The following is a 27,974-nucleotide window of genomic DNA, read 5'->3' as shown; positions in this document are numbered from 1 at the left end:
CGCGCTTGAAGGATGCTGCACTTGAAAGTCCAATTTTTGGATGACTCCCAGAAGATCTTCGTTGTTGATGTAAGTGCATCTTGTTTTTAGTTTGTTATTGGCCTTCTGAGGTCTACCTGACCCCCTTTTGTGCTGTACCCCCTTCCAAAACTGGGCTTCAAAAATGGAAACTAATGTTGCTATCTCCCTAATTTTTTCCCCCCAGGACTGTCCAGAACACTTAGATCTTTGCTATCTCAGTGTTTATTGAACAAGGAAAGGTATATAAATCTTATTTATCTTTTATATCTTATATATAGATATAGATATATCCAGTAGATTCTTAATAATAATTGGAGTGTCAAGAAAATAAAAAAAATTATTTTAGGGGAAAAAGCTTCTGCATCTACTGGCTTATACTAAAACATCTAGGAAATAATTACAGGACAGATAATGACAGGGAATAAAAATGGTTGGTGCTCTTAAAGCCATAAAATCAACATCAAAATATTAAGCCTGGTCGTCAAACGCCATATTGCAGCTCCTGTAAATCATCTTACTGATAATTTAATCATCTTACTGCCTGTGTTTATAGAGAATAATTATATTTGCCATCCATTTTAGTGCACAAAGTGTTTTATAATATTTTTTCCTTTGTCAAAACTTTAAAGTCTTGTCATGCTCTCAGATCCATTGTCAGATATCCCTAAAAATGGGTACCTGTGTTTCAGAAATTGCTTTCTTAGGTATGACTGTATGTCAGCAGATAAACAAACATGTTTAAATGGGGTTCGGCACCTGATTACTGCCATAATTTGCTGGGTTCAAACACAACATCCTGGGCCATTTTTCCCCCCTCTAGTGTGTGGGAAAGACAGCTCTAGCATTTGGGATTAGTGTACAGTATATTTTGTTTTGTTTAAATAGAGTACGATAAGGCACATTAGTGTAAAAAGGTTTCATGTGACCTTATTATGGAAAGTCAAATATGGGATAATTTCTGGTTTCTAGGTGGCACTGAGGATCCTCTCGATTGGGGTGTTACTGTGGCAGAATGTTTCCATACAGCTGCAATTTTATACATGCTTTCCTGGGAGTAAGCCCCATTGAACACAATAGGGCTTAGTTCTGAGTAGACTTGCCTAGGATTGTGCTGTAAATGGGTGATGGGTATATGGGTTCTACATTGCCGAGATGCAAACTGCAGAGAAATAGAGATGATTTCAGAAATGCTGAAAATGAGGAGCTCCCCACCTCATTGCTATCCTTTGAAACTGCCCCAGATTTTGTCCGATGACGCTTTGCCTGCAGCTTGTTCGCCTTCCTATTAGCCACAGACATCTCCACTTAAGCGCTGTGTGGCAACAAATAGGTTCCATTAAGGCCCTGGGCTGCTCTTCCCTTTGAAAACAGCAGAAGCCCCTTGTGGGCATCCAATGTGCATTGTGATAATTTAGCCTCAGATGCAAGGACCTGAATTAGCAGGACTCTTGGCAGAAAGACCTCTCTCTCTCTCTCTCCCCCCCCCCCCCCCCAGTAAGAGGTCTTTCAAGCAGTGTAGTTGCAACTCTTGTCAGAAAAACCTGGCTGGGTCAGTCCAAAAGCCCATCTAGTCCAGCCTCCCATATCTCACAGTGGCCCACCAGATGCCCCAAGGAGCACACAAGGCAACAAGAGACCTGCATCCTGGTGCCCTGGTCAGGTTGTGTGGCTTCCTAAAGAACCGCTTCCCATGGATTGGAGCGCTCAGGTATAGTGTGCAACTTAATCTGTGCCTATTGCAAGACTGCCAGAAGCTTTTCTTGCAAAAACCAGGTAGAACAGAAGCAGGGAACAGTGTGCAGGATTGCATTTGCTCTCCTTGCCTGGCCCTTCATACCTTGTTGCAAAGATTAGAACAGAACTGGTATGTGTACAACTTTGTTTACAAAATTATGCCTGGTGTGGGCAGAGAGAGAATAATCTTTCCCTCTCTCATCCTACTGCTAGAACAGGGGTGGCCAACCTTTCAGCTTCAGAGCTCCTGGACCTTTAACCATTGTGTAGAAGAGGGAACCTCAGCAGGTGCAGTTTGTAATCTCTGACAAGCTGCACCTGCTGGAATTCTACAATTGTTAAAGGTCCAGGAGCCCTAAAGTCGAAAGGTTGGCCACTCCTGTGCTAGAACATGACGTCATCTGATGAAATTGTTGAGGAGTGTCTTGCAGATATGCTCGAGGGAGTGCTTCTCTATACTGTGCAGAATTAGTTGGTGGAACTCCTTGCCACAAGACATGGTGATGGCCACTAGCTTAGAGGTGCCAGAGTTGGAGCAAGTGGCACATGTGATGCTACTCAGAGGCGTAACATGCTGCCCTGGAACTCAGGGCAATGACATCACAATTGGGTCCCTTCAGGGAGAAGGGCGGGATAGAAATAAAGTTTTATTATTATTATTATCATCACAATACCTGTGACATTCAGTCACGTGAGGTCACTTCTAGCTTCTCCCTGGAGGAGGGGTGCTTGCTGCAGTGGCTTCTTGCCTCAAGTTCCTTCTGCTGTCCTTTGGCTCCCCTTCAAGGGGAGCCTCAACAGGAGAAAGAAAGGAGGGCATGAAACTGCCAGAGCCTCCTCCATAACTATGGTGGAACCTGAGGGGCAGTCATGCGTCCCCTCCTTGATGTAGTACCTGGGGCAGTTGCCTGTCAGGCTCCACCCTAGTTACATCTCTGATGACACCACTCTTACCCCTGAATTGTTGTTGGCAACCTTCAGTCTCGAAAGACTCTGGTATCGCGCTCTGAAAGGTGGTTCTGGAACAGCATCTAGTGTGGCTGAAAAGGCCGATTCGGGAGCGACAATCCCTTCCACACCGGGAGCAAGTGCAGTCTGTCCCTGGTCTGTCTGCCTGGCTATGGGCCTTCCTTCTTTGCCTCTTAGCCTCAGACTGTTGGCCAAGTGTCTCTTCAAACTGGGAAAGGCCATGCTGCACAGCCTGCCTCCAAGCGGGCCGCTCAGAGGCCAGGGTTTCCCACCTGTTGAGGTCCACTCCTAAGGCCTTCAGATCCCTCTTGCAGATGTCCTTGTATCGCAGCTGTGGTCTACCTGTAGGGCGCTTTCCTTGCACGAGTTCTCCATAGAGGAGATCCTTTGGGATCCGGCCATCATCCATTCTCACGATATGACCGAGCCAACGCAGGCGTCTCTGTTTCAGCAGTGCATACATGCTAGGGATTCCAGCACGTTCCAGGACTGTGTTGTTTGGAACTTTGTCCTGCCAGGTGATGCCGAGAATGCGTTGGAGGCAGTGCATGTGGAAAGCGTTCAGTTTCCTCTCCTGTTGTGAGCGAAGAGTCCATGACTCGCTGCAGTACAGAAGTGTACTCAGGACGCAAGCTCTGTAGACCTGGATCTTGGTATGTTCCGTCAGCTTCTTGTCGGACCAGACTCTCTTTGTGAGTCTGGAAAACGTGGTAGCTGCTTTACCGATTCTACCCCTGAATGGCTTTTTAAGAAACCCCACAATGCATGTTCTTCAGCAAATTCAGGGGAGGAGGAAGAAGAGAAGTCTATCAATGACGATTCACCACAATGGGGAAATGGAGCCTTGATCTCCAGGGACAGTCACTGAACAGCACTTGCCGGGGAGTAGCGCCAGGACAGGAGCAGTGCCCTCACTCTTGGCTGTGGGTTTCTTGGGGGATTAAGTTGCCTGCCTGCCATGGTGCAGCAGGAGGGGAGAGTCTGTAGCTGAGGTTTGCACAGAGAAGGTCCCAAGTTTGGTCTCTGGCATCTTCTGGTAAGGCTGGGTAAAGACCCTTCTCTGCCGGGGACCCCGGAGAACTGTGTCAGAGCTGACAGTGCTGAGCTAGAAGGGCAAAGAGTCCAACTCTGCAGAAGCCAGCTTTGTATTTTATAAAGGCAGAAAGTGAAATAAAAATTGGTTCCAAGTCCATCCTTTTTGCCCCTGAAAAGATGGGCAAAGCTTCAGATGGCATGTTGGATCCTATGTGAGATGCTTGGAAACTGGCCAAAATTAAGGAGTGCAAGAATGGGCTCCCTTATCTGGGACAAGCTTTCGTCTGGGCTGCGCATGAGCACAGATTTCCCCTTCCCTTCTATGAGGAGTGAGGCTTGCACACCACACACACACACACACACACACACACACACCAGGTGGCCTGATGCGTCCCTTGAGAGCACAGCCAGGCCCTCTCTGGTGAGGAAATAGCAAGCGCTGCTCTCCGACTCTTCTCCTCTGGGAGTCGTGCTCAAATATTCTCGGGCAGGGAGGAATAAACAATGATAATTGTTTTAATTACCGCTGTGATCCAGCCATTTGGAGGAGAATTGGGCCAGCCCTTGAGAGAAGACGGTTATTACGCTGTCACATTCCAGCTGCCTTCCTGCACCCGGGTAGTAATTTTAGGCTCGTTGAATGCAGTGAGGGATCGTCTGTGAAATGTTAGCGTGTAACACTCCGTGCTGAACAAGATGTGCCGGGTTATAGCAACCCCACAATTTCCTGGGTTGCAGGAGTCAAAATGACAGGTGCGTCCGGACGCCTGCCAGGCACACTCTTCCGAGCGCCTTTTCTGCTTCCTCAGGCTAGCCTGAGTCTTGAGAGGACTTCAGGAAGGTGCTCTGCCTCTCCTCCACCTTGCAACAGTCTTGCTGTGCAGTGTGGGCCAGGGTTTGTGTTACTGCTTGACCATGTCTGGAAAATTGCAATGGGCGCGATGCGTAGAGTGGATTTAGGGATGTTCTTTTCCACCTCCTGCAGCACCAGAACCAGGGGACACCCATTGAAACAGCGTGTCGGGAGAGTTAGAACAAACAAAAGAAAAAATGTCTTTACCCAGGGTGTCATTAGTCTGTGGAACTCCTTGTCACAAGATGTGGTGATGGCATCTGGCCTGGATGCCTTGAAAAGGGGATCAGGCAATTTTATGGAGGAAAAAATCCATCCCAGGTTATAAGCCATGATGGGTATGTGAAACCGCCTGGTTCTAGAAGCAGGTTAAGAACATAAGAACAGCTCCACTGGATCAGGCCATAGGCCCATCTAGTCCTGCTTCTTGTATCTCACAGTGGCCCACCAAATGCCCCAGGGAGCACACCAGATAACAAGAGACCTGCAAGGCTTCCTGGGAATTGTAGTTAAGAACATAAGAACAGCCCCACTGGATCAGGCCATAGGCCCATCTAGTCCAGCTTCCTGTATCTCACAGCGGCCCACCAAATGCCCCAGGGAGCACACCAGGTAACAAGAGACCTGCAAGGCTTCCTGGGAATTGTAGTTAAGAACATAAGAACAGCCCCACTGGATCAGGCCACAGGCCCATCTAGTCCAGCTTCCTGTATCTCACAGCGGCCCACCAAATGCCCCAGGGAGCACACCAGATAACAAGAGACCTGCAAGGTCTCCTGGGAATTGTAGTTAAGAACATAAGAACAGCCCCGCTGGCTCAGGCCATAGGCCCATCTAGTCCAGCTTCCTGTATCTCACAGCGGCCCACCAAATGAGAGCCCACTCTGAGAGAGGTTATCTCGGCATGCCAGGTGCAAGGAAGTTGTAAAAGACGGCAGGTCTCTTGTGTTGTGTGTTCCCTGGTGGACCGCTGTGAGATGCAGGAAGCTGGACTAGAGAGACTTTTGGCCTGACCCAGCCGGTTTCTTCTGATGTTCAAGAAAGTGGAAGTCTCCCTTTTAATAAAGCTGAAATAACAGTTGCATTTTATGGGCTTTGCTTGTTGCATTTGTCCTGCTGTTGGTGTGCCTGAGATTTTTTTGCTTACAGTCTGGAAACACCCAGGGCTTGCTGAACACACAGAGACCTGTCTGTTTATACATATTTTTACATATAAACATACACATATGTTTATGTGTATCCTGTAGCCATACTTTCCAGGGGTAAGCCCCATTGACTATAAGGGGACTGACTTCTGAGTAGACAGACATAGGAGTGGGCTCTCAGGCTGCCCTCCTAGCCATGCTTTCCTGGGAGTAAGCCCCATTGACCACAAGGGGACTGACTTCTGAGTAGACAGACATAGGAGTGGGCTCTCAGGCTGCCCTCCTAGCCACACTTTCCTGGGAGTAAGCCTCATTGACCACAAGGGGACTGACTTCTGAGTAGACAGACATAGGAGTGGGCTCTCAGGCTGCCCTCCTCGCCACACTTTCCTGGGAGTAAGCCCCATTGACCACAAGGGGACTGACTTCTGAGTAGACAGACATAGGAGTGGGCTCTCAGGCTGCCCTCCTAGCCACACTTTCCTGAGAGTAAGCCCCATTGACTACAAGGGGGCTGCTGAGTAGACAGACATAGACAGGCATAAACATATACAGGATGCTGGCGCTTGTGTGGTTCCCCTTGCTGCATTTATCATTGCAGGAAGCCCTGCATAATCGACATCTTCGTTTCACCGCTCTTCGAGCTCAGCGATGCTGATCCACCCTTGTGCACCAAGGACCTTAGTTGTGCTGCTTAATGAGTATGACCAAAATTGCACTGGCGCATGCCTGAGCTGTGCCTCTGGGCTCAATCAGCTCAATGGGTTGTGGGTGACTGTGTGTGACCAGCTCAGTGCATGACTACACCTTTAATGGCATCACACAGAATAAATAAATACAATCACAAATAAAACCCACAGATTAAATCCACAAGGTTACACACACTAAAACCCCAATCAGGACTGCCTTAACTATTAGAAATAAACACATTTGCAAGAAACTTAGCAACTAGAAGCGTAATTTCTTGCGAAAAGTCGTATAAAAGAAACGCTGCAAGAAGGTTGGGGGGGCCGAGTCTTATCAAATACATGCAACAGCACATTGCAATGGACACCTAATGCTGCAATTTTATTTTAAAATGTGCTTACATCCATGTGGTCATTAATTCACATGCAGTTTTAAAGCACATATTTTGATGGGTTTTTTTCCGTTCTACCATAGAAATATAAAGTGGATAATGAATGCTATTTGTGAGAGTCTCCAGGCCTTGGCTGTGAACCTGGGGACCCACAAAATGATGTTTCTAATTGGGTCCTAAGGCCGGCCTGGACAACACGGATCTGAGGAGGCCAGAATATGGGGAATAAGTTGAAATAAATAAGGTGGCACAATGAACTAAAAACCCAGGCTTCAAATGGTTGGGTGAACCAACTTCTGGAGGCCAACCCGTCTTTAAACAAAAACAATCACCAGTATTATGCATTGGGAAAACTTTTTAAAATCTTGGTGGGCAGGGGTCAAACTCTGCAATGCCCTTGGGAAGACTTGGGGGTCTTCCAGTTATTTAGCTGCTGCTTTCATTTTGGGTGCTTGCCTACCTGCCAGTGGTGTAGCTAGAGGGGGTGCACGGCACTAAGCTTTGCAGACACCGGAACGCACCATACAAGCATCCCCTCTCCTTTGGAGTCATTCTGGGTGCTGGGAGCAAAATGGAGGTGGACCGCCAGACTCTGAAGGGGAGGGGCTGCTTGCACAGGCACCTGCAAAACTTAGTGCTTTGCACCCCCTCTAGCTACACCACTACTGCCTGCCCGCTGTTCTTCTCACCCAGTTTTTGCTTGTTTCTCTCCAATAGCAAAAGTCCTCTGGGAAAACGCTGTTCAACCTGACCTGCAGCCACTTGAATCTTGCGGAAAAGGAGTATTTTGGACTGGAGTTCTGGAGCCCTGCAGGACACCCTGTAAGTGAGGTCAGGGTCAATGCAAAGAACACTCTCTCAAGGGCTGGAGGCACCACTTGCTGAGATGGCTTAGAAAAGGGGACAAAGTCACCTGGTGAGAAGAATTAGGTGCTGGGAGGGGATCTAGACTGGGTCTGTGGTGGAGGTTAAGTTTAACCTCCCCATCTCCTGCCATCATCTCTATCCACAGGGGGCACATCCCAGCAACTATTTATTAAAAAGTTAAACCCATTTGTTAATGATGGGCTGAACATAATGCGGAGCTGGGACTTGGGCTCAAGGGTTAGAGCTCCTGTTTCATGCAGAAGGTCCCAGGTTCGTTGTCTAGCAGTATCCCCAAATAAGTCCAAGAAAGCTTCATGCCTGAAACCCTGGCAGGATGCTGCCGGCCTGTGTAGACGACGTTGAGCTAGGTGGGCCAAAACCAGACTCAGTCACGCAGCATCCTGTGTTGCTCATGTCATCTATGCCGCAGGCAGGCAGGCAGGCAGCCTTTTGGTCTGACTTTTCACAAGCATCCTGAAACCTGCCAACTCAAGCCAGGTGCAAAAGGGCAGCTCACAAGCCAGGGCAGATATGCTCGAGAAAAAATCATGTGCCTTGAGCACACGGAGTTGCTGTCTATCGAATCAGATCACCGGTCCCACTGCTTGAGTATTGCCAATTTTGTATTGGAGTAATTGGAGTATTACTGATTTTGGAGAGGGGCCTTTCCCAACCCCAGTTACAGAGGCTGAACTTGAGAACCTCCATGCGCAGCCCAGGATTTGGGTTCTGTTACAGTACCAGAACTGATCTTGTGGTCTGGGGGATCCTTGTGGCTCTTGGTAAGCAACTGGGAGTCAGAAACCCTTTGCTGATCTACAGCAAATCGCCTGGGATCCAGTTAGATCTCAATCCACCTTCTGTGGCAGCAGCAGCAGCGCTACAAGATTTCAGGGTTGGGGGTCTTTCCTGGAGATTCAGTGAGCAGATCTGGGACTTCCTGAATGCAAATGCTCTACTGCTGAAAACTTCTCAGGGTTGTCCATTAGTTGGCCTCTGACATAGATATGGAACTATATTTGTATTTTCTTCTCAAAGGGTTCCCCCCCCAGGTCCTCTCAAGTCTGCCCATTGTTCCACTGGTGACAATTCCATCTCAGGGGACTTCCAGAAGGGAGAAAATCCAGGTGGAAAAGTGGTGCTCTTAAGTGGTGCTGAGCATCAATGACCCAATTCTCCATCAGAAAGGCAACAAAGGGGCCTATTGACTTGTCTCTGCTTCATTAACTCCCCGGAGTGCAGTGGGGTAATGGAACAGGCCGCTGTATTTATAAAGAACCAACCGGGGAATCTTTGCCTGTCTGCTGAAAGGCTGTTTCAGAAACCAGAAACCATTCAAGGCAAGCACATCACTTCATAGTATGCCTCAGTACACAGATGAACTTCTCCACATTGTTTGGCTGCCAGAAGCTGGGTCTATGCATTTAGCAAAATGGGATGGTAGAGCCCAACATAGATAGAGCAGGCTGTACCACTCCAAGCTGCAAATGAGGGAATTTCCCCCCCCCCCAAAGATGGCCTCTCTACAAGGGGAAATCTAGCACAGAAACTTTTCCTCCTGATGTACTAGTTTTCTGCTTGCAGGGAATTGTGTATAGTTCCTAGTGTTTCGTTGTTGTTTGTTTGTTTGTTTTTAACACAGGGAACTATTAACCTCAGGCCTGTTAATCCTGTGGTGGTTTAGTTAACCCTTGGAAGGCCTGACAACAATTGGTCTATAATGTACCAAGGAAGTTGGGTTCTGTGGATTGCTAGAAAGAAGTAAGCGTCAGGCTTTTCTGCCTATTGCTGAGCAACCAAAGAAGTCCCAACATCTGGGCATCGCGCCAAGGTGCTGCCACTGGCCTTGGACTTAGGGGGAAAGTGAGCCAAAGGGAAGAGTGTGACGTATTCCCTAAGAGAATGTGTGGAGGCACGCTGAAAGTGAAGGAGTGGGACATGCTATTTTTCTCATTTTTATGCTGGCCCTTCCTCCAAGGAGCTCAGGGCAGTGTACAGAGTTCCTCCCCTCCTTTTGTCCTCACGACAACCTTGACGAGACTGAGAGAGTGTGACTGGCCCAAGGTCACCCACAAAGCTTCACGGCCGAGCAGGGAGTTGAACGTGGATCTTCTAGGTCAGGGGTGCTCAATAGGTGGATCGCGATCTACCGGTAGATGGCGAGGCAAAATGAGTAGATCGTGGAGTGCCGACCCCCCCCCTTCAGGTGCCTCTGGGAGGAGACGCCGGGAGTAAGGCCCATTGTACTCAATGGGGCTTACTCCTAGGTAAGTGTGGCTAGGATTGCACCCTCACAGCCTAATCCCAGGCATGTCTACTCAGGAGTAAGTCCTGTTATACTCAGTGGGGCTCAAGGTACACCAACATACATTGTACACATAAATGTTATATGTTATGATGGCGCAAACATTGTAAAAAAAGCTCTGGTAGATCTCCGGGCCTTACTGGGTTTCAAAGTAGCTCTCGAGCCAAAAAAGTGGGAGCACCCCTGTAGAATCTAGGTCTAAGACCCACTCCCAAACCACTACACCACCCTGGTTCAATGTCATATCATGAACCTATCCTAGCCTTCTCCTTGATTTGCTTGATTTGCGGAGATGCAGGCATGAGCATTTGGACAGTGCATGCTTCTGCAATAGACATGCGTGTTCTGAGCATAGCTGGGCTGCCAGATCTTCCCCTGACACTCCCTCTTCTCCCAGAATCTGCCAACACTTTTGTTTTGTCTTTCTCAAGGGAGAAGTGACACTCACCCTCTTGGATAAATGTACAGGGTCCTGAGGGCCCCAGTGGAGGCCCCCATTCAGGGCCACCAGGGGAGCTGGGAAGAACCATCCACTTGCCTCCGGGCTTCTCAGTGTCACAGAAGCACCGGCAGGTGGCATTCCTGACTGCTCAGGGTTTCACTCTGTTTGTGTTCTTACAGGCTTGGCTGGAACTTCTCAAACCCATCACAAAGCAGATTAAAAGTGAGTATATTCAAACATACACACAGGCACATGTGTGTTCAGAACAAACAAAATAAGATCTAACCAGGGATAAGGAAGTGCCAAGAAAAGGAGGGGGGACCTGGAGCACGGCTTAAATAGTCCATTCACCTCCCCCTTTGCTCTCCTGATTACGGCTGTGATTTAAATGGTTAAAATTGTTTTATGATTATGGTATTTGCATAACGCTGTCAGCGCGCATAGTGTTTTGCAAAATAGAATGCAGATCTCTGCCCCAAAGAGCATACAGCAAGGAGAACAGACCAATGAGTCAAAAAGCCCCATCAAGTAGTATGGTTGTTGGCCATCGCAGCTGCCCTCAAGCTCTGAACAGGTGGGCAGCTGTTCTTCCAGCAGAGCAAAGGAGGACTTGGGCCTCCATCTAACATTAGGAAAGAGGTCTCTGTTTTGTGAAGAGTGCTTGTCAAACAGATTCTGACCCTGTGATACTGGTAGAGTCAGTGTAGTGTAGCAGCCTCTGCAAGGACTTTGCTAGGTAACCTTAAAGCAGCTATTTTTCAACCACTCTGCTGCGGCACATTGGTGAGCTGTGAATGGTCCACAGGTGTGCTGTGGGAGCTGGAGGGAGAGTCATTTCTTAGTAGGGCTGTTGGGGGATGTGAGCCTCCCACCGGCAGTGTGGTGCACCTTGTCCCAAAGCTGACGGTGCGCTGTGACAATTTTAGTGCCTTGTCAGTGAGCTGTGAGATGGGAAAAGGTTGAAAGTTGCTGCTCTAAGGTACTCCCTCTCAGCAATATGGGGATAAGACCTACCTTACAAGATTGTTGGAAAGGCCCACATCAAGGTGATGCATATGAAGCACTAAACAAATGTTAATTATTATGATAACAGGTGTGTTTTGTCCTATGGAGAAAACAGCAACTTTGGGGGAGGGGGGTTGATTATAACTGGGGAAATTGAAAAAAGTAATCCCCCAACTTTTTGCTCCTGATCTGATTTGGGAAGGACCCCCAACGACTGCAAATAGACTTGTTGACAACCATGAGGCATTGCAGTTCTCTTGCCCCCCAAGAAGAGAACTTTTTGCCTTCACAGTGTAAGAAAAGCTGGTGCTCCAAAGCCATCCTCTTTCTGTGAGTCCTTGCTGGCTGTCCTAAATAAAGGATAGATGGCAAGTAACACAGGCCTACAAAATTTTCCCAAACTTTATGGAAGCCATGGTGTAGGCTTGCCCATGAGGAAGCTGCTTGAACCATTCACTGATGAGGCTATACTATATCTCCAAAACTAGACGTGATGGGGCAAAACGGATGCCATTTTTGGAATTAGCACCCCAAATATACCCAGGAATTGGCGTAATGTTTAAGGGAGCAAAATGTGTGTTGGCCTGTGTAATTGCAAACAAGTAAAGGTTTTCATGACTCTAGGGTAGAAACAGCCACCTAGAGCAGGGGTGTCCAAAGTCTTTGGCAGGAGGGCCACATCATCTCTCGGATGCTGTGTTGGGGGCTGGGGAAAAAAAGAATTAATTTACATTTAAAATCTGAATAAATTTACATAGATTTACATAAATGAATATACTAAAGATGAACTTATATGATTGAATGAAGGTCTTGCAGTAGCTCAAGGCCTATAAAAGGCCTTGCACAAAGCAAGGCCGGCCTTTCCTTTGCTGCCGCTGCTGCATCACAGACATGAAACAACAAGCAGTGGAGGGAGCCCTCAACCCACAGCTCACACGAGAGGTCAAACAGTCGCCCTCACGCTGAGAGCAGTTGCGTCGGGCCAGTGTGGGCTCCAACAAATCTCCGGAGGGCCAGAGGCTCATTGGAGACTGGGGGCTCCCTGAGGGCCGCATTGAGAGGCCTCAAGGGCCGCAAGTGGCCCCAGGGCTGGGGTTTGGGCACCCCTGACCTAGAGCCATGGAGGGGGTTGGAACAGGAAGGGCACCCTGTGGTTGCAGTAGTCAGAGAGGCCGATTCCACAGGCTTTGTAAATGCAGAGATTTGTAAATGTTCCCGACAGAAATTTGAAACCAAACTGATGAAGATGTTGTGTTTTAAGATCCTAAGGAGATTCTTTTCAAATTTATGGTGAAATTTTTCCCAGTGGATCCGGGCCACCTGAGAGAAGAACTGACGAGGTATGAATCTTTCTACCTGCTGCTGCGTTTGGTTGGGCCCTGGAGAAATAATTGCTCCCCACTCCGCTCGCTCTCTCTGTCTATGACTTTTGTTAATGAAATATATTACATTTTTGTTAGCAAAACTGACAAAATATAATGAAATGTCAAATAAATTTTTGACGCGGTGCTATACAAATATTAAAATATATAAATATTTGACTTCTATTCATAAATGATAAATATAAATAATAAATGCTCTTATTAATATTATCAACAATATTTATATTATTTCTAATACTGTAATAATGTAATACTGTATTAATATATTTTATTAATGCATTAATATAATAATATTATAAGAATATAATACTTTATGAATAAGTGTGTGTGTGTGTGTGTGTGTGTGTGTGTGTGTGTGAGAGAGAGAGAGAGAGAGAGAGCGAGCGAGAGAGAGAGAGAAAAAATAATTTAGACCCTGCCTTTCTTGACAGTGACAAACTCCAGTGGCAAACTCAGAGTGGTTTATGGTTAAAAATACAAAAACATTATTATTATTATTATTATTATTATTATTATTATTTATTAACAGTATTTATATACCGCTTTTCAACTAAAAGTTCACAAAGTGGTTTACAGAGAAAAATCAAATAACTAAATGAAATAATTGAAAAATCAATTATAACTAAATAATAAATCACAGTTTTTCTCTTTTTTTAATTGGTAAAGAGTGATATTGAGAGGGGGTGTTGCATTATTGGCAAGTGATGTTTCTTATTGGGAGAACCTGTTTGGGAACTTTCATCTGCTTTGAAACGGGTTTCACCAGTTAGGTGGAACTGTGATGGTGGTGTTGTGGTTGCTGCCATTGTGAGACAGCTGCAGGTGTGTGCACTGTGCAAGTGTGTGAACTTGGTGATAATGCAATAGAAATAGAATCAGAAATTCCAATGTAGCGATGCAAACCCCTCTGCAGGAGTGGGGCTGTTTGCAAACTGTCAGCCATGTAAGGGAACCTACAATTGAACAGCAATGTCTTAAAATCATGTCATGGGTTATATAGCTCAGTTGTAAGCCCTTAAGAACATCAGAAGAGCCCCCGCTGAAAAGGGCAGGTGAGCAATTCAAGGGGCATTCTCTCAGAGTGAATAGGCGAAGGCACAATTTAAGAAACGAAAAACCTAGCTGCTCTACCATGCTAAAACTTGGGCACCTTACCACACCAGGATGCTGGCGCTTCTTGTCAAAGTGGCAGAGCTTCTACTGGCAGCTGCCCTGGTGAAGATGCCTCGAGCAAAGAACTTAAACCAAATTTATGGCTGTATCCCAAGGACCCCACAAGGGTTCTTAGACCAATGATATTACTCCAGATTTGCTGAATCATCATGACTCAGGCTTAAGGTCCAATCGCGATTCTAATTGTACTTACAGCAGATCATCTTATCGCAACTCCCTACACCTGGGAACAATTGCCAGGATTTCCTTATCTCTGCACCCCAAGGCCAAGAGCCTCCTTTCACTTCCATAAATAAACACAACAGACTCCAAGCGTTCTCATATTCCTAATTGAAAATATCTTTTAATTTCCCAATTTAACCCACTTCCGTCACCCCACCTTTCATTGCTTATACATTTGTTTTGAACTATTGCAACCCATACCATTGAGTTTGGAACAAAATGCACTCCATTTACCCTTCAGTCCAGTGCATTTTCTAGTCAGAGGTTAAGCTCAATTGTGTTCAGTGGGACTTACTCCCAGGTAAGTATGTATAGGATTGCGGCCTTAAAGATATTGCTCAATAAGCTTCAAAGTAGAAATAAGTGGCAGGAAAATAAAACACATAAATAAGGAATTTAAAATGCCTGTTCCTCATGGTGTAGTCTTGGTGGGGTATGGCTGCAGAAGGTGATACCCTGACACAGTGGCATAGCTAGAGGGGGTGCAAAGCATTAAGTTTTGCAGGGAGCCTCATTTCAGTGTGCAAGGGGCCCCTTCCCTTTGGAGCCCCTTCCCTTTGCCTCTGTTTCGCTCTTCCCCTCCCAGCTGAAATGACTCCGAAGGGTAGGTGCTGCTTGTGCCCTGCAGTGAGGCTCCTGCAAAACTTAGTGCTTTGCACCCCCTTTAGCTACGCCACTGCCCTGACAAGTTCTTTTTTGTGCTGCACTGCATACCAACATTCTGTAAAATGGGTCAACACAAAGGTGCATTAGAACCTGAACAGTGCAGTCCTGTACATGCTTCTTTGGAAGCAATTGAACTTGCTCTCCGGTAAGTATGTGTAAGATTGCAGCCTTAGATTACCTAGATCTCACAAGGCAGTGGTTCTCAAACTGTTTAGTACTGGGACCCACTTTCTAGAATGACAATCTGTTGGGACCCAGCAGAAGTGATGACAATAACCTGGAAATGATGTCATGGCCAGAAATTGGATGATCAGTTTAGGTTTCAAACCTAAGCCACAATCAGCCAAAAGTCCCATTACACAGTGCGCTTGTGCTGTCATTTTCCATAGCTCGGAATTCAAATATTCCAACTCGGAAGTCAGAGCAGACTTGGATCCTTCTCCAACCACGCACCCTCCCCCTGTCCAGAGTCTCATCTTTCCACCTATTCAGGGCAAAGCACCAGGCCCCCGTCCAGTAGCTCTGTACCCTGTATTTTCAGCTCTGTACAGGTGGAGCCTATTTATCCGCGTTAGTTCCGTTCCGTGACTCGGCGCAATTAACAAAAAATGTGTTGTGCTAAATTCCATAGAGTTACGCAAACACACTGCAGCCTGACACTTCCAGATGGAAGGAAACTAAGGCAGCTGTTCTCAATCCCCTCCCCTCCATACTCAGCCCTCCCGTTGCCAGCTGCCTGGCTTCTTTCATGGTTGGGATGCTGATCTTTTAAGAGTCCAGCCCTATGCGTTTCTACTCAGAAGTAAGCCCCATTGTAGTTGATGGGGTTTACTCCCAGGAAAGTGTGGAGAGGATTGAAGGCTAAATCTCATGCTTTGCTTGGTGGGAAGGCTTGCTTGTGTTGGTGATTGCCTGCACCATGGGGGGGGGGTAATTCAGCAAACACTCCCTGGGTTTTTTAAAGCAATCCCCTATGTTGCCAGTGAGTGAGTGAGTGAGTGAGTGAGTGAGTGAGAGAGAGAGAGAGCGCGAGCGCGAGCGCGAGCGAGTGCGAGCGAGCTAGCGAGTGCGAGCTCCACCTTGCTGCACGTGTTCTGGCTACAGAGATTTTCAGCCCCCCCTTCCCCTCTTCAGCCTCTTTGCTGGCTCAGGGGCTCCAGGACTGTTCCTCTGCAAGGGGAACCTCTTCCAGGGCTCCAGGGCTATTTCCCTGCCTGGGTGAGGCAGAGCCTTTTTGCAGTGTTTTGGGCTGCCTGGAAATGGAGCGAGATGCCAGCGCAGGGCAAAGGTGTGTGTGACTTTTGGTTCCCCCACCCCATTCGCATAGAGACAAATCTGCAGATAAAAAATTCGTGGATAAATAGGCTGCGCCTGTATCTTCAATGGGAGCTGAGCTTGATGCTAAATGACCCACCTGATACTGGCTACTAGTAAGGATATACTAGTGGGTCCCCGCCCACAGTTTGAGAAATGCTGTCATGGGGGACTGGGGAACATTGGAAGTTATTTGTATCAGTAATGACTCTGAAATGCTTTTTTAGATACCTTTTCACTCTCCAAATCAAGAAGGATTTGACGTGCGGGAGACTTCCGTGCAGTGATAACAGTTCAGCCCTGATGGTATCGCACCTTTTGCAGTGTATGTAGAACATGGTCTGGGATTATTGATTAATGTTTGTTGCCCGGCTGGGCAGGGTCAGAAAAGCAAGCAGGTCTCTTCGGCCTGTGGAAGCTGAGTAGATGTGGAGTTGGCAGCTTTCTTCAGTCTTGCATGACAAACCATGCCTGCCACGGTTTGCTTTTTCAGCACAGCAATTGCAACACCCAGGGGTGCTGTGTTTGTTTCCATCTGGCTAGCCTCTTCTGCACACAAGAAATGCCCCCATCCTGGCATTTGAGGTCTTCTGATAAGGACTGGTTTTGAGTCTTGTGTTGGGTGACCCAGCCTCTGCTCAGAGTGGAGCCTTGCTGGGGGTAGACCCAGCACTCTGAAACTCTCTCTTGACAATGCTCCAGGCAGCCTCGTCCTTGCTATCTTTCTAAAAATTTTAGAACATTGCTTTTAGTTTCAGAAAGACCTTGGAAATTTCTGGTCAAGATCTTCCTTGTGACTATTTGGGGGGGTAGGGGGATTGTGTTGTTTCAAGGGTCAGTTGTTAGATTTTAAATATTTCTGGTGTTTTTTATCAATGGTTTTATTAGGTGTTCATACCGGTGTTTGGAATTTTGGGGTGATGAATAGTGAGTGGAGATGCTTTTAAAAAACACATTTTAAAAATAAGTTAATTCAGCAGTTCAAGCTTTTTACTGTCACACACAACCCACTTCGTTGACCGCAGCGGTTTCACTGCACCCCAGAAATGCCTTATGGCTTCTGGGCGGAGCCCCAGAATGCGCGGCCACTAGACTTTCTGGGCGCAATGCCACCAATGAATTGGGTTGTGCACCAGAGCCACCCAGAAACTACAAGGCGTTCAGGGGCGTGACATGGCAACCCACAGCTTGAGAACTGCTAATTTAATACATAAAACAGACACATGTGTCCCCAAGAAATATTCGTAGGCAGAGGTGTTGCTGGGGTGTGTGAACTGCACCAGGTATGTGTAGCAGCGCAAGATGCTGCTTTGGGGAGCACCCAAGGCTTTTGGGGGCCTTGGTGCTTGGTGGCAGACACACAAGACTGTATCTTGTTGCCTGAAGGAGAGTGTTAAAGCAGAAGCACTCTGAGGGTTTGAAAATTAGAACTTGAGGCAGCGAAGAGTTATATCAATGAATAAAACAGACATGTATAGAAGTGAGATGCAGAAGGAAGGCCTGATGCAGAAGGAAAGCTTCTGAGATTCAGCTTTCTCTGACTTTTATTCCCTCTCAAACAATACACAACAGGCTGGGGTCTTCCATTCTCTGATCTTGCTTACAATACTAAACTATGAGTCAATAGTCTGCGTAATAGGGAAATTTACTAGAGGATGCTGAGATTCACACTGGCTATAACTAGCCGGCTCTCTAGCTTAACCGCAATCCACATTCCTAGATATGATTCTCTATAACATCTTCTTGTTATAGCCAAAAAACCCAGCTGGGACGGTGCAATGGTACATCACCACGTCCAACTCTGGGGCTTTTGCTCGGGAGGAGGTCCATCATAGGGGTGATGTGCAGACCTCCCGCACCAGGTGATGCCAACCCTGGTGTCGCCACTATTCATAGGGCATGCCAAGACTTTCAGGAAAAGTCAGGAAGATGGGCTGAGTTTGGGGCAAACCCCTGCATGTCACGGCCAGTCGGGTTTGACAGGCTGTGCGCTTCCTTCCTAATCTATGCAACTTGCCCCTGTTCTGAATAGCTGACTTGAAAGACCTGGGAGGGCCTGCCCCAGCACACCCATGGCCTGTTGCGCTGCTCGGGGCCTGACCACTCTCACAAGTGTGTGTCCTCCTTTTCTTTGTCCAAGTCCTTTGCCTTAAAGGTCATTTGCTTCTTCTCATGGCAGCGGCACTGGGGGATTTTCATGAAGAAATGGATCGGAAGCACCTGGAAATGCACAGATATCTGCCGAACCAAGAGTGCTTGCAGAGCAAAATCTTGCATTACCACAAGAAGCACCTGTAAGTCCTTCTAGGCTGTCCTGGTGGTCCTTGGAGCCCAGTCACTGAGTAGCAAAGAGCTTTGTGTTTTTTCATGATGAACCTGTCATTGTTTATTTATGCAACGCACCACCAGCATGCACGGCTGTCAGAAGCAAAAATAGGTTCCCTGTCCTGAGGAGCTCACAGTTTCAGATAGATGGAAGAGAGCTTGTAAAGGGACCGGGTGGTGCCAGTGAAGATGCCGTTATTTCATGTAGGCTTACTTGGACTCGGCTGCAGTGAGCCCTAAGGCAGTGTTCTTCAGCCTATAGGTCGTGACCCTAATGGGGGTCCCCTTTGGGGGGAGGCAACCTTTCAAAGCCTGTGCAAGAGAAGGCTTGGGTCCAATTCAACCATGGTCCTGCCTTAGCAAAACCGAGTCCTTGATATGATCCTGCACAGCCTTTTCTCACTGTCTTGCCCCACAGCTCCTAAACCAGCCCTGCTCAGGCTTCACCTCACAGGGTTGTTGTGATGACACAAGAAGTAGGGTAAACAGGGTGTGGGCGGATTAGGTCCCCAGAGGGGGGGGCCAGTATCAGTGGGGAGTCCTCAGTCTCATATTTTATTTTTGCATTGGGATCGTGGCATGAAAAAGATGGAAGACCACTGACTGGCCTAGGGGACAGAAAAGGTGGGCTTTGAGGAGGGATCTGAGTGGGAGAGGGGCTCATCTCAAGGAGGGAGTTCCAGGTACAAGGGACAGCAAACGAGAGTAAGCAGGAGGTATTTAGGTGACTGTGGTGGAGATGAAGAGCAGGTGGACTAGGATGGCAGGTGGAGCAGAGAGATCAGGAGGGACAGGACCATGGACGTCTTAGCAGGTGAGGCCCAGCGGCATGTGCAGGGTCTAGGAGCAGACGGAGTCGGAGCAGGGATTTACAGAGTGGGCATGAGAGGATTGAGGTGATGGCTTGTGGAGTCCAGTTTTACCAGACTTCCTGATGTGTAGCCCTGGTCTACCTGCAGTGTGGCAATGGCAGCAGATACAGGAATATTTAAAAACAAACACATTCCTAAGTCTCTAAAATCTTTTAAATGCAGAAAATCATTGTAGAAAATTAGCATCATATTTAGGCTCATACTAGAATGGAGAATGTCCTCTGTGTACCAAAAGTGTCTGGGTGATATCAGAAAATGTTAGATTCCAGGAAATTCTTGGGACCCTCCTTTGGCTACTGGGCCCCCTTTTTGACCCTGGGCCTGGGTACAAATGACCCCCTGTTCCTCCCCTCTCATGAGCCCTGCTGTGATCCAGTATCAGTTCCTAGGCAAGGAAGACAATACACCCCCACATATTTTGACTCACAGAACTGGTGTGGAGAGAAGGGAAGATGAACCTAAACAGAATAGGGTGTCCAAAGCCTACAGATGAATCTCCTTTTGCTTTTTTCCTAGAGGAAAAACTCCTGGTGACTCCGACGTGCAGCTCTTGGACATTGCTCGGAAGCTGGAGATGTATGGGATCAGGCCCCACCCAGCCAGTGACGGGGAAGGGACTCAGATCAACTTGGCCGTCACTCACATGGGGGTGCTTGTTTTGCGGGTAAGGAGAGAAGCCTGTGTTTAGCACACAGGCACATTAGCACATGTACATGAACACCCAGTTGTCATGTAGGTGCAAAGCTGGGCCATTTCCAAGATTGCAGCTGCAAAGCTCTGTTTTGAACAGTTGTGAACAATGGATTGTTCTAGTCTATCTTTAAACAAAGCTGACCAAGACATCCCCTTGGTTTTTAATCAGTGATAGACAAGCAGTTTAAAGGAAGGCAAGGGAGTGCAAAGAGGTGCAATGGAGGTAGGGGTGTGGCTCTTGATCCCACACCAAATATACAATGAGCCTGCTGTTATTTTTAGCTGTGGGGTAGTTGGAGGGTATGCAGGACCCCCAAAGCTGGATGCCTCCCCCTGCTTCTGGTTTAGTCCTGCTGCTATTGCAGCCTGCAGAGGAGGAGCTGGCCAGGCTCCCAGCCTCCCTTTGATGTGGGCATCTCCACTGAAGTCACTTCTTCTTCTGGTAAAGCAAGACTCTGCCATGTCAGAGCCGGGCTTCGACACAGTACTGACTCTTGACCATATAATCTTCTGCCAAAAATAGACACCTAATTTTGGGGCAATTATGTGGTACAGCAACAACACCACACATTTGCAGAGCAAACACGTCTTTTTGGTTGGTGTTTGCTGTGTAATGTGGGCACTATGAGGCCGAGACGGCTTTTGTCTCCAGTTAGGCAAAGAAGCAAACAACAACAGAAAGCAAGACAATTTGCTCAGTGCTAAAATGTAAGCAGAGATCAGGAGCTTCTCAAGCTCTGTTATACAAAACATCCCAAGGTCTCTCCAGCCTGCCACCTCCTTTATTGGTTTATATCAGGGGTCTCCAAACTTTTTGGCCAAGGGCCACATCAAATATCTGGTGTGGTGTTGGGGGCCAGAAAAAAAAGTTTAAATATACAATTTATATAAATAAATTAGAGTTGGAACTTAGATGAGTGAATAAATGAATGAATGGGCTCATTCATTCAACCTCTCTGGCCCTTGAACACCCTCCAGACACAACCAGAGCATAGTTCCAGTCATGTTTGGCCAAGTGGGCCAGAGGCTTTCAGGGGACAAGAGGCTGGCCGCGGGCCGGACAGAAGCTCGTCGTGGGCCGCATCTGGCCCCTGGGCTGGGGTTTGGAAACCCCTGGTTTATATCAGTAAATACACTGTGGGGCATGTGTACATTTCTTTATTTATTTATTAGTTTTGTATTCCGCCTTTCTCCCCGAAGGGCACCCAAGGTGGCTAACAATCAGGTTAAAATGCAAGGAAACAAGGCAACAGATAAACATTAAAAATACAAAACACTTAAAAACAATTAAAACAAGATAAAATACATAGCAGCAGATTAAAAGCACGCAGTCAAAGACATAATTTATAAACTTATAAAAACAGCCCTTATAGTGCCTCGAAGGCTTTCCTAAATAAAAAAAGTCTTCAGGCCCCGCCAGAACGCTAGTAATGAGGAAGCTGCTCTCAATTCAAAGGGGAGGGAATTCCACAGTGCAGGTGCCACCACCAAAAAGGCCGTTTCTGGCCGCCATTCCCTTCATCACTCTCAATGACAGCACAACCAACGGGGCCCGTTCTGATGACCTTAAGAGAACAGACTGGATTATATGGAAGAAGGCGGTCTCTCAAATACGCTGGTCCCAAGCCGTTTAGGGCTTTAAAGGTCATAACCAGCACCTTGAATTCAGCCCAGAAATGAATGGGCAGCCAGTGCAGCTGCCAGAGTAGCGGTGTGACAAGAGTCAAACTGCCGAACCCCAGCAACTACCCAAGCCGCCGCATTCTGCACTAGTTGTAGCTTCCGGACCGTCTTCAGGGGCAGCCCCACGTAGAGCACATTACAATAATCTAATCTTGATGTCACTATGGCATGGACCACCGTGGCCAGATCCGCCCGAGACAGGTACGGCCGCAGCTGGTGCACCAGCCGAAGCTGGGCAAAGGCACCCCTGGCCACAATCGACACCTGGACATCCAGGAGAAGCTGCGAGTCCAGGAGAACCCCCAAACTGCGAACCTGCTCTTTCAGGGGGAGTGCAACCCCATTCAGAGCAGGGCAATAGTCCAGCACCCGCATTGTGGATTTTTGCACCAGGAGGACCTCTGTCTTGTCCGGATTTAATCTCAGCTTGTTCGCCCTCATCCAGATCCCAACTGCCTCCAGGCAACGCTCCAGGACAGAGACAGCCACCCTGGACTCAGGTGGAAAGAAGAGATAGAGCTGAGCCCAACTCTAAATCCCCGGATGACCTCTCCCAGCGGTTTCCTGTAGATGTTAAACAACATGGGGGACAATATAGAACCCTGTGGCACCCCATACCTCAAGGGCCAGGGTGTCGAACAGGAGTCCCCCAATACCACCATCTGGGACCTGTTGGCCAAGAAGGACCGGAACCACTGCAAAACAGTGCCCCCGATCCCCACCTCGGCCATCTGTCCCAGAAGGACACCATGGTCAATGGCATCGAAAGCCGCTGAGAGGTCCAAAAGGACTAGCAAGGATGCACTCCTTCCGTCCAGCCCTCGGCGTAGGTCATCCACCAAGGCGACCAAGGCCGTCTCTGTCCCAAAGCCAGGCCTGAAGCCAGATTGAAAGGAATCCAGATAATTAGCTTCATCCAGGATCCTCTGGAGCTGAGACGCCAACACCTGCTCGATTACTTTGCCCAGAAATGGGTGGTTCGAGACTGGCCAATAATTATCCAACATACAGGGGTCCAGAGAGGGCTTTTTCAGGAGGGCGCATACATGTGCATTTATATATGGGTGTGTGTGTGTGTGTGTTCGCTTGTATATATTTTAAAAAGGGTACCAACATTCAGTGAATTAATCCAATTATTCAACAAAGAAAATCTGATCTACTAAGACGCCATTCTGATTAACTGGGCATCAGATTTTTTTTTCTTGCTTATTAATGCAAGTCCCTCTCAAAACTGCAGGTGGCAGGCACACAGCTTCTGAAAACACATCTAGTTGTTTCATTCAGAAGTGTTTTTGCAATATGCAGGTTTGACCTACTGATTTCCGCCCCCCCCCGGTCAACTTAGGACCCAATCCTATCCAATTTCCAAGTGCCGGTGCAGCCATGCTGATGGGGCATGTGCTGCACCCTGTGGTAGGGAGGATGTCACAGAGGCCTCCTTGAGGTAAGGGAACATTTCCACCATTGAGGCTACATCACAGCACCAGCGGTGCTGGAAAGTTGGATAGGATTGGGCCCTTAGTTATGTACATTTGCAGCTGAATGCTTCACGTAATCTCTGGACAAGCAATAGGGAAGCATTAGCCATAGGAGAGGCTTGTTCATTTGGGACAATTGCTCCAGTGCTGTTGGTTCCCTTTTTGCTGCCTGTGCAATACAGATGTTCTTGTTCTCGTGAGAGGTTGGGCTACTCTCCACTTGTTGCAGCATCCAGGCTTCTCGCTCTTGCTGTGTAACAGTCACAGAATGACTATTTTGTTTGTTTTTTTTCCCAGGGGAATACAAAGATCAACACCTTTAACTGGGCCAAAATCCGCAAACTGAGCTTCAAACGGAAGCATTTCCTTATCAAACTCCATGCCAACATTTCGGTGAGTGCCTTGATGCAGGCCAAAACTCTTAGGCATAAAACTGCAACACCCCCACTTTCCCAGGCAGCCCTAAGGAGGGGGGCACATTGGCACTGCTTTGGGTATGCATCATCTTCTCTCATTGTGTGTAGATGAGCATATCCTTTAAGGAACATACATCCTTTGAGACATACAAAATTATGCAGGGAATGGACAGAGTGGATAGGGAGATGCTCTTTACACTCTCACATAATACCAGAACCAGGGGACATCCACTAAAATTGAGTGTTGGGCGGGTTAGGACAGACAAAAGAAAATATTTCTTTACTCAGCGTGTGGTCGGTCTGTGGAACTCCTTGCCACAGGATGTGGTGCTGGCGTCTAGCCTAGACGCCTTTAAAAGGGGATTGGACAAGTTTCTGGAAGAAAAATCCATTATGGGGTACAAGCCATGATGTGTATGCGCAACCTCCTGATTTTAGGAATGGGTTAAGTCAGAATGCCAGATGTAGGGGAGGGCACCAGGATGAGGTCTCTTGTGATCTGTTGTGCTCCCTGGGGCATTTGGTGGGCCGCTGTGAGATACAGGAAGCTGGACTAGATGGGCCTATGGCCTGATCCAGTGGGGCTGTTCTTATGTTCTTATGGAAATGGGTGTCCAAAGGACAAGCTGCTTGCTACCAAGTCAGACGTTTCAGCCTGCGCCAAGGGCAGCACTATCATCCCTGACTGGCAGCATTCCTCCAGGGTTTCAGGCAGGGATTTTTTCTCTGCCTGAGCTGGTGATAGTGTCAGGAATGAAACCTGGGACTTTCAGCGTGCAACACGGGTTCAGTGAACTGCAGTCCTTTCTCCAAACGAGTGTGAGAAGATCAAATACCCCCCCCCCCAGCCAGGGGAAATGCCCTCCAGGGGGTACAAGGAGAAAGAATATGCCCAGACCCTGAAATTGCTCTCGTTCACTGAACTAACTCCTAATGCCGCAGCGGGAATCTCCTCTTCCCTTAGGCCTTGTGCAAGGACACATTGGAGTTCACCATGGCCAGCCGCAACACATGCAAAGCCTTCTGGAAGATGTGTGTGGAATATCATGCCTTCTTCCGCCTCTCTGAAGAGCCGAAGTCCAAGCCAAAAGCCTTCCTGTGCAGCAAAGGTTCCAGCTTCCGATACAGGCAAGAATCAAACCTTGGGAATTGTCCCGCTAGTGCAGGGATTTCTTGGCCTTCCACGAGGGGTGTAGAGAGTGGGGAGGGGAATCTGTGAAAGTTTCCACTAGGATGCTGTGCAACAGCTTCTGGGCGTAGCCACCTTTTCCAGGAAGCTATTGGTGCCCCCCTTTACTCCCCCCACAACTACTTTACCCAGGTTTAAGCACATGTCGCTTCTCTTCTTTATCACCACCTTCATTCATTTCTCTCTCCTACCTGTTGTCTGCCCTGTGCGGAATTATGGGTTGCAAGACTAGTCCTTTTGAACTTCCCAAAGCACCATCCGCAGCAATGGTGCAATAGGAAGAATAACTTTCCAAACTGCTTAGGCTGCATGACCTCTGGGGGTGGGAAGAAGGGACTACAATTGTCTTCATTTGTTTCCTGTCCTCTTCATGGCAGTGGGAGGACCCAGAGGCAGCTGCTGGAACATGGAACAAGGGAGAAGCTGAAGAGCCTGCCGTTTGAGAGGTATGTGCTTTTGCCCCACTCATCACATCTCCTTTGATAGGGTAACCATGAAAAACTGTGGACTTTCCAGCTGTTTGCCTAGATTTCAGTAAAGCATTTTACCCACATGGGTAAAAAGGGAGACTAGGTAGGTGTGTTCAAAGCTGGAAGGTTAATCAATCCCTTGTGCATGTTATTTATTTTTTCATATTGCCCTACCTCCAAGAAGCTCAGGGTGGTGTCCGTGGTTCCTCCCCTCCTTTTGTCCTCACAACAGCCTTGTGAGGTAGGCGAGGCTGAGAGGGACTGATCCAAGATCACCCAAGAAGCTTCTTGGCTGAGCAAAGATCTGAACCTTGGAGGTTCCAGGTCTAATTCCAACTCCTGAACTACTGTACCACTCTGACTCATTGGTTTGATCAATGCAGCACAGAAAACTGCTCCACCTCTAATTCTGCTTATATGGCATTTTAAGTGTGGCCAATTGTGCTATAACTTGCACAAGGGAGACTAATTGTTCTGAGAGCCAATGAGGTATGGTTATTACACAGCAGGGACACAATCAGGTGTTAATCATTTCTCATTTTCATGCATCAGAACTAATACTACAATTCTTAGTTGTGTGAGTGTCAACAAGTTGGCCAGTGCTGTTTTTTTGGGGGGGGGGGCTTGGCTACTGCTTTATTGGGTGATCTGTACTGTTGTATAATAAATACATAAAGTTAATGGGGAGTTACATCAACCCTAGTGATGTACACTACGTTTAGGCTATGCATATATTGTCATTTATTCAGTATGGTCTGGTACAGGAGGAGGTCCAAACTGGCGGTGAGCTCTTTCACGGGGTGGAGCGTACCCTAGTGACGCCTCTGATGCAAGTTAACACTTGGGCCTGCGCTGCAGTTAAGATGTTTTTGTTTTTTTTTTAAGACTGACCACTGCATGCCTTTTAAACATTTCAGGAAACATTATCCCTCCTTGTACCACGAAAGACAGTGTCGCTCATCACCAGACCTCCTTACAGATGTTTCCAAACAAGTATGTAACTTGGGCTGGGTGGGGAGAGAGAAACAGAAATGGGGAATGTGCCAGTAGGGAAGCAGTGCAGCTTGACAGTTTGGGATGTGAGCTACTATCTGGGGAAAGATCCCAAGACTAGACCTTACAGTAGTACAACTCTGCTCACATCTATGGGGGGCCCGTTCAGTTGGGCATGTCACAATTTGTTGGTTAGATGGATGAAAAACATTTTAATTGGCTAACTCAGTAGTTCCTGAACTTTTTAGAGACCCCAGAAGTTGCTGCTGGTTTTATAAATGCCAAGCAGTGTGGCTATCGTGGTAATTGGGCAGTAGTGTGTGTGTGTGTGTGTGTCCCAAAATAGCAGCTTGTTTAATCCTTGAAGCACACAGCCTAATCTGCCCTGTCAGTTTCACCACCAAAAATTGGGTCACAAGCCACTGGTGGGTCCCGGACCCAACATTTGAGAACCACTAGGCTAAGTATTAGTGTTGATTTACTTGATCTAAATTAACTGGCCAGCAGATTTTTTTAAAATGCTAATACATAATGACTTGGAAGATACACACCCTCCTGTCTGAGAATGGTCCATTTGTTTTCCACCAGATGGAGAACCTGAGGCTTGCTTATGGCACCATTGGAAGCTACCACAATGCAAACGGCATCCATGCCTCTGAGCCCATGCTGGACTGCAGGCGCAGAAACTCTGCCGTGGAGGTGATTTTTGCCACTGAACTGGAGCGGTCCAAGCCTGAAGCGGACCCGACGCTGCTCCACCATTCCCAAAGCAGCTCTGCCTTCCCACTGTTCTATACAGAGCTTGAGCATGACTGGGAGCCAGCCGATATCTATGGTCAAAGACTCCCACTGACCTCCTTCCAACCTAGCTACAAGCTCACTGGGAACAGCCAACACACTTCTGCAGGCCACATGGGAGAGGCAAGCCCTAGGCCGTTGGCATACACAGAAGTGCCATATGTGGCCCCCATCAGCCCCCGACTGGAGGTGGCCTCTCCACAAGTCTTCTTCTACGTGGACAGGCCATCCCAATTCTCAAGGCACACAAGTCTGGATCCTGCTGAGGACACAGCCAGGGGTTTCCACATCCCAGGGGTGGCACCCATGAAGCCTTCCAGAAGTCCAGCTACGCCAAGGCTGCGGATCTTTGAGCCGGAGGCCTTGCCCAGAAGCAGCTACCTGAGCAGTGTCAGCATGGAGCAAGAAGATGACGGAAGCGGCGCCTTTGACTACGGCGTCCAGGAGCAGACACCCAAGAGGTCCTGGAGCCAATCGGACATGAAAACCATGCGCTTCCCCTATGGCTCTGAGTTCCACCCTCTCGGGCCCTGCCCAGTCTTGAGCAGCAGGAAGGCCGACATTCTACAGTATGTCTTAACCCAGCAACGGTTCCCGGCACCTCAGAGGGTCCAGCGACCCCCTGACCTCTATGTGGGCAGTGGGACAGAGTCCAGTGACTCCGATTCAGACCTCCTGCCCGATTACTACTCTCTCTATGGAAGAGTGGTCAAAGCACCCAGGACGAGGGTCCGCCTGTCTTCAGGGAGCCTCCAGCTAGAGGAGGAGGATGAAGAAGTTTGTCTTGCTACAGGCAGCACTGAGGACAGGACTTCACTGGGAGCAGCATCCAATTATTTCACTTAA

The 27,974-nt window shown here is 47.9% G+C and overlaps 2 protein-coding genes across 3 annotated transcripts in view; one reads left to right on the top strand and one right to left on the bottom strand.

Moving 5' to 3' along the window:
- Nucleotides 1-12: 12 nt before the first annotated feature.
- FRMD7 (FERM domain containing 7) lies at nucleotides 13-27,974 on the top strand. Its single transcript, XM_066639919.1, has 12 exons — nucleotides 13-69; nucleotides 7,553-7,657; nucleotides 10,629-10,671; nucleotides 12,716-12,794; nucleotides 16,439-16,536; nucleotides 18,391-18,505; nucleotides 19,925-20,072; nucleotides 23,560-23,655; nucleotides 24,643-24,806; nucleotides 25,245-25,313; nucleotides 26,255-26,330; nucleotides 26,919-27,974. The coding sequence occupies exons 1-12, from the start codon at nucleotides 13-15 to the stop codon at nucleotides 27,972-27,974; spliced, it is 2,106 nt and encodes a 701-aa protein (XP_066496016.1).
- The window catches only part of STK26 (serine/threonine kinase 26), a 41,476-nt gene continuing 36,697 nt past the window's right edge, over nucleotides 23,196-27,974 (bottom strand). Inside the window, exon 13 of one of the 2 annotated variants that reach the window (XM_066639920.1) lies at nucleotides 23,196-25,266. In XM_066639920.1, the coding sequence (XP_066496017.1) occupies nucleotides 25,216-25,266 (51 nt within the window). In that variant the 3' untranslated portion in view covers nucleotides 23,196-25,215. The remainder of the gene's footprint in view (nucleotides 25,267-27,974) is intronic. The other variant, XM_066639921.1, reaches the window with a different exon arrangement.

The sequence above is a fragment of the Tiliqua scincoides genome, chromosome 12 (assembly GCF_035046505.1).
Source record: "Tiliqua scincoides isolate rTilSci1 chromosome 12, rTilSci1.hap2, whole genome shotgun sequence".
NCBI classification, from domain to species: domain Eukaryota; kingdom Metazoa; phylum Chordata; class Lepidosauria; order Squamata; family Scincidae; genus Tiliqua; species Tiliqua scincoides.
The sequence above is the reverse complement of the archived record's forward strand: the minus strand, read 5'-3'. Positions and strand labels throughout refer to the sequence as shown.

Excerpts from the sequence above, each read along its gene's own strand:
- FRMD7 (XM_066639919.1), top strand. The coding sequence starts at position 13 with ATGCTGCACTTGAAAGTCCAATTTTTGGATGACTCCCAGAAGATCTTC. Across the intron at positions 24,807-25,244 it reads GGTTCCAGCTTCCGATACAG|TGGGAGGACCCAGAGGCAGC; the intron begins GCAAGAATCAAA and ends TCTTCATGGCAG. Across the intron at positions 26,331-26,918 it reads TTACAGATGTTTCCAAACAA|ATGGAGAACCTGAGGCTTGC; the intron begins GTATGTAACTTG and ends GTTTTCCACCAG.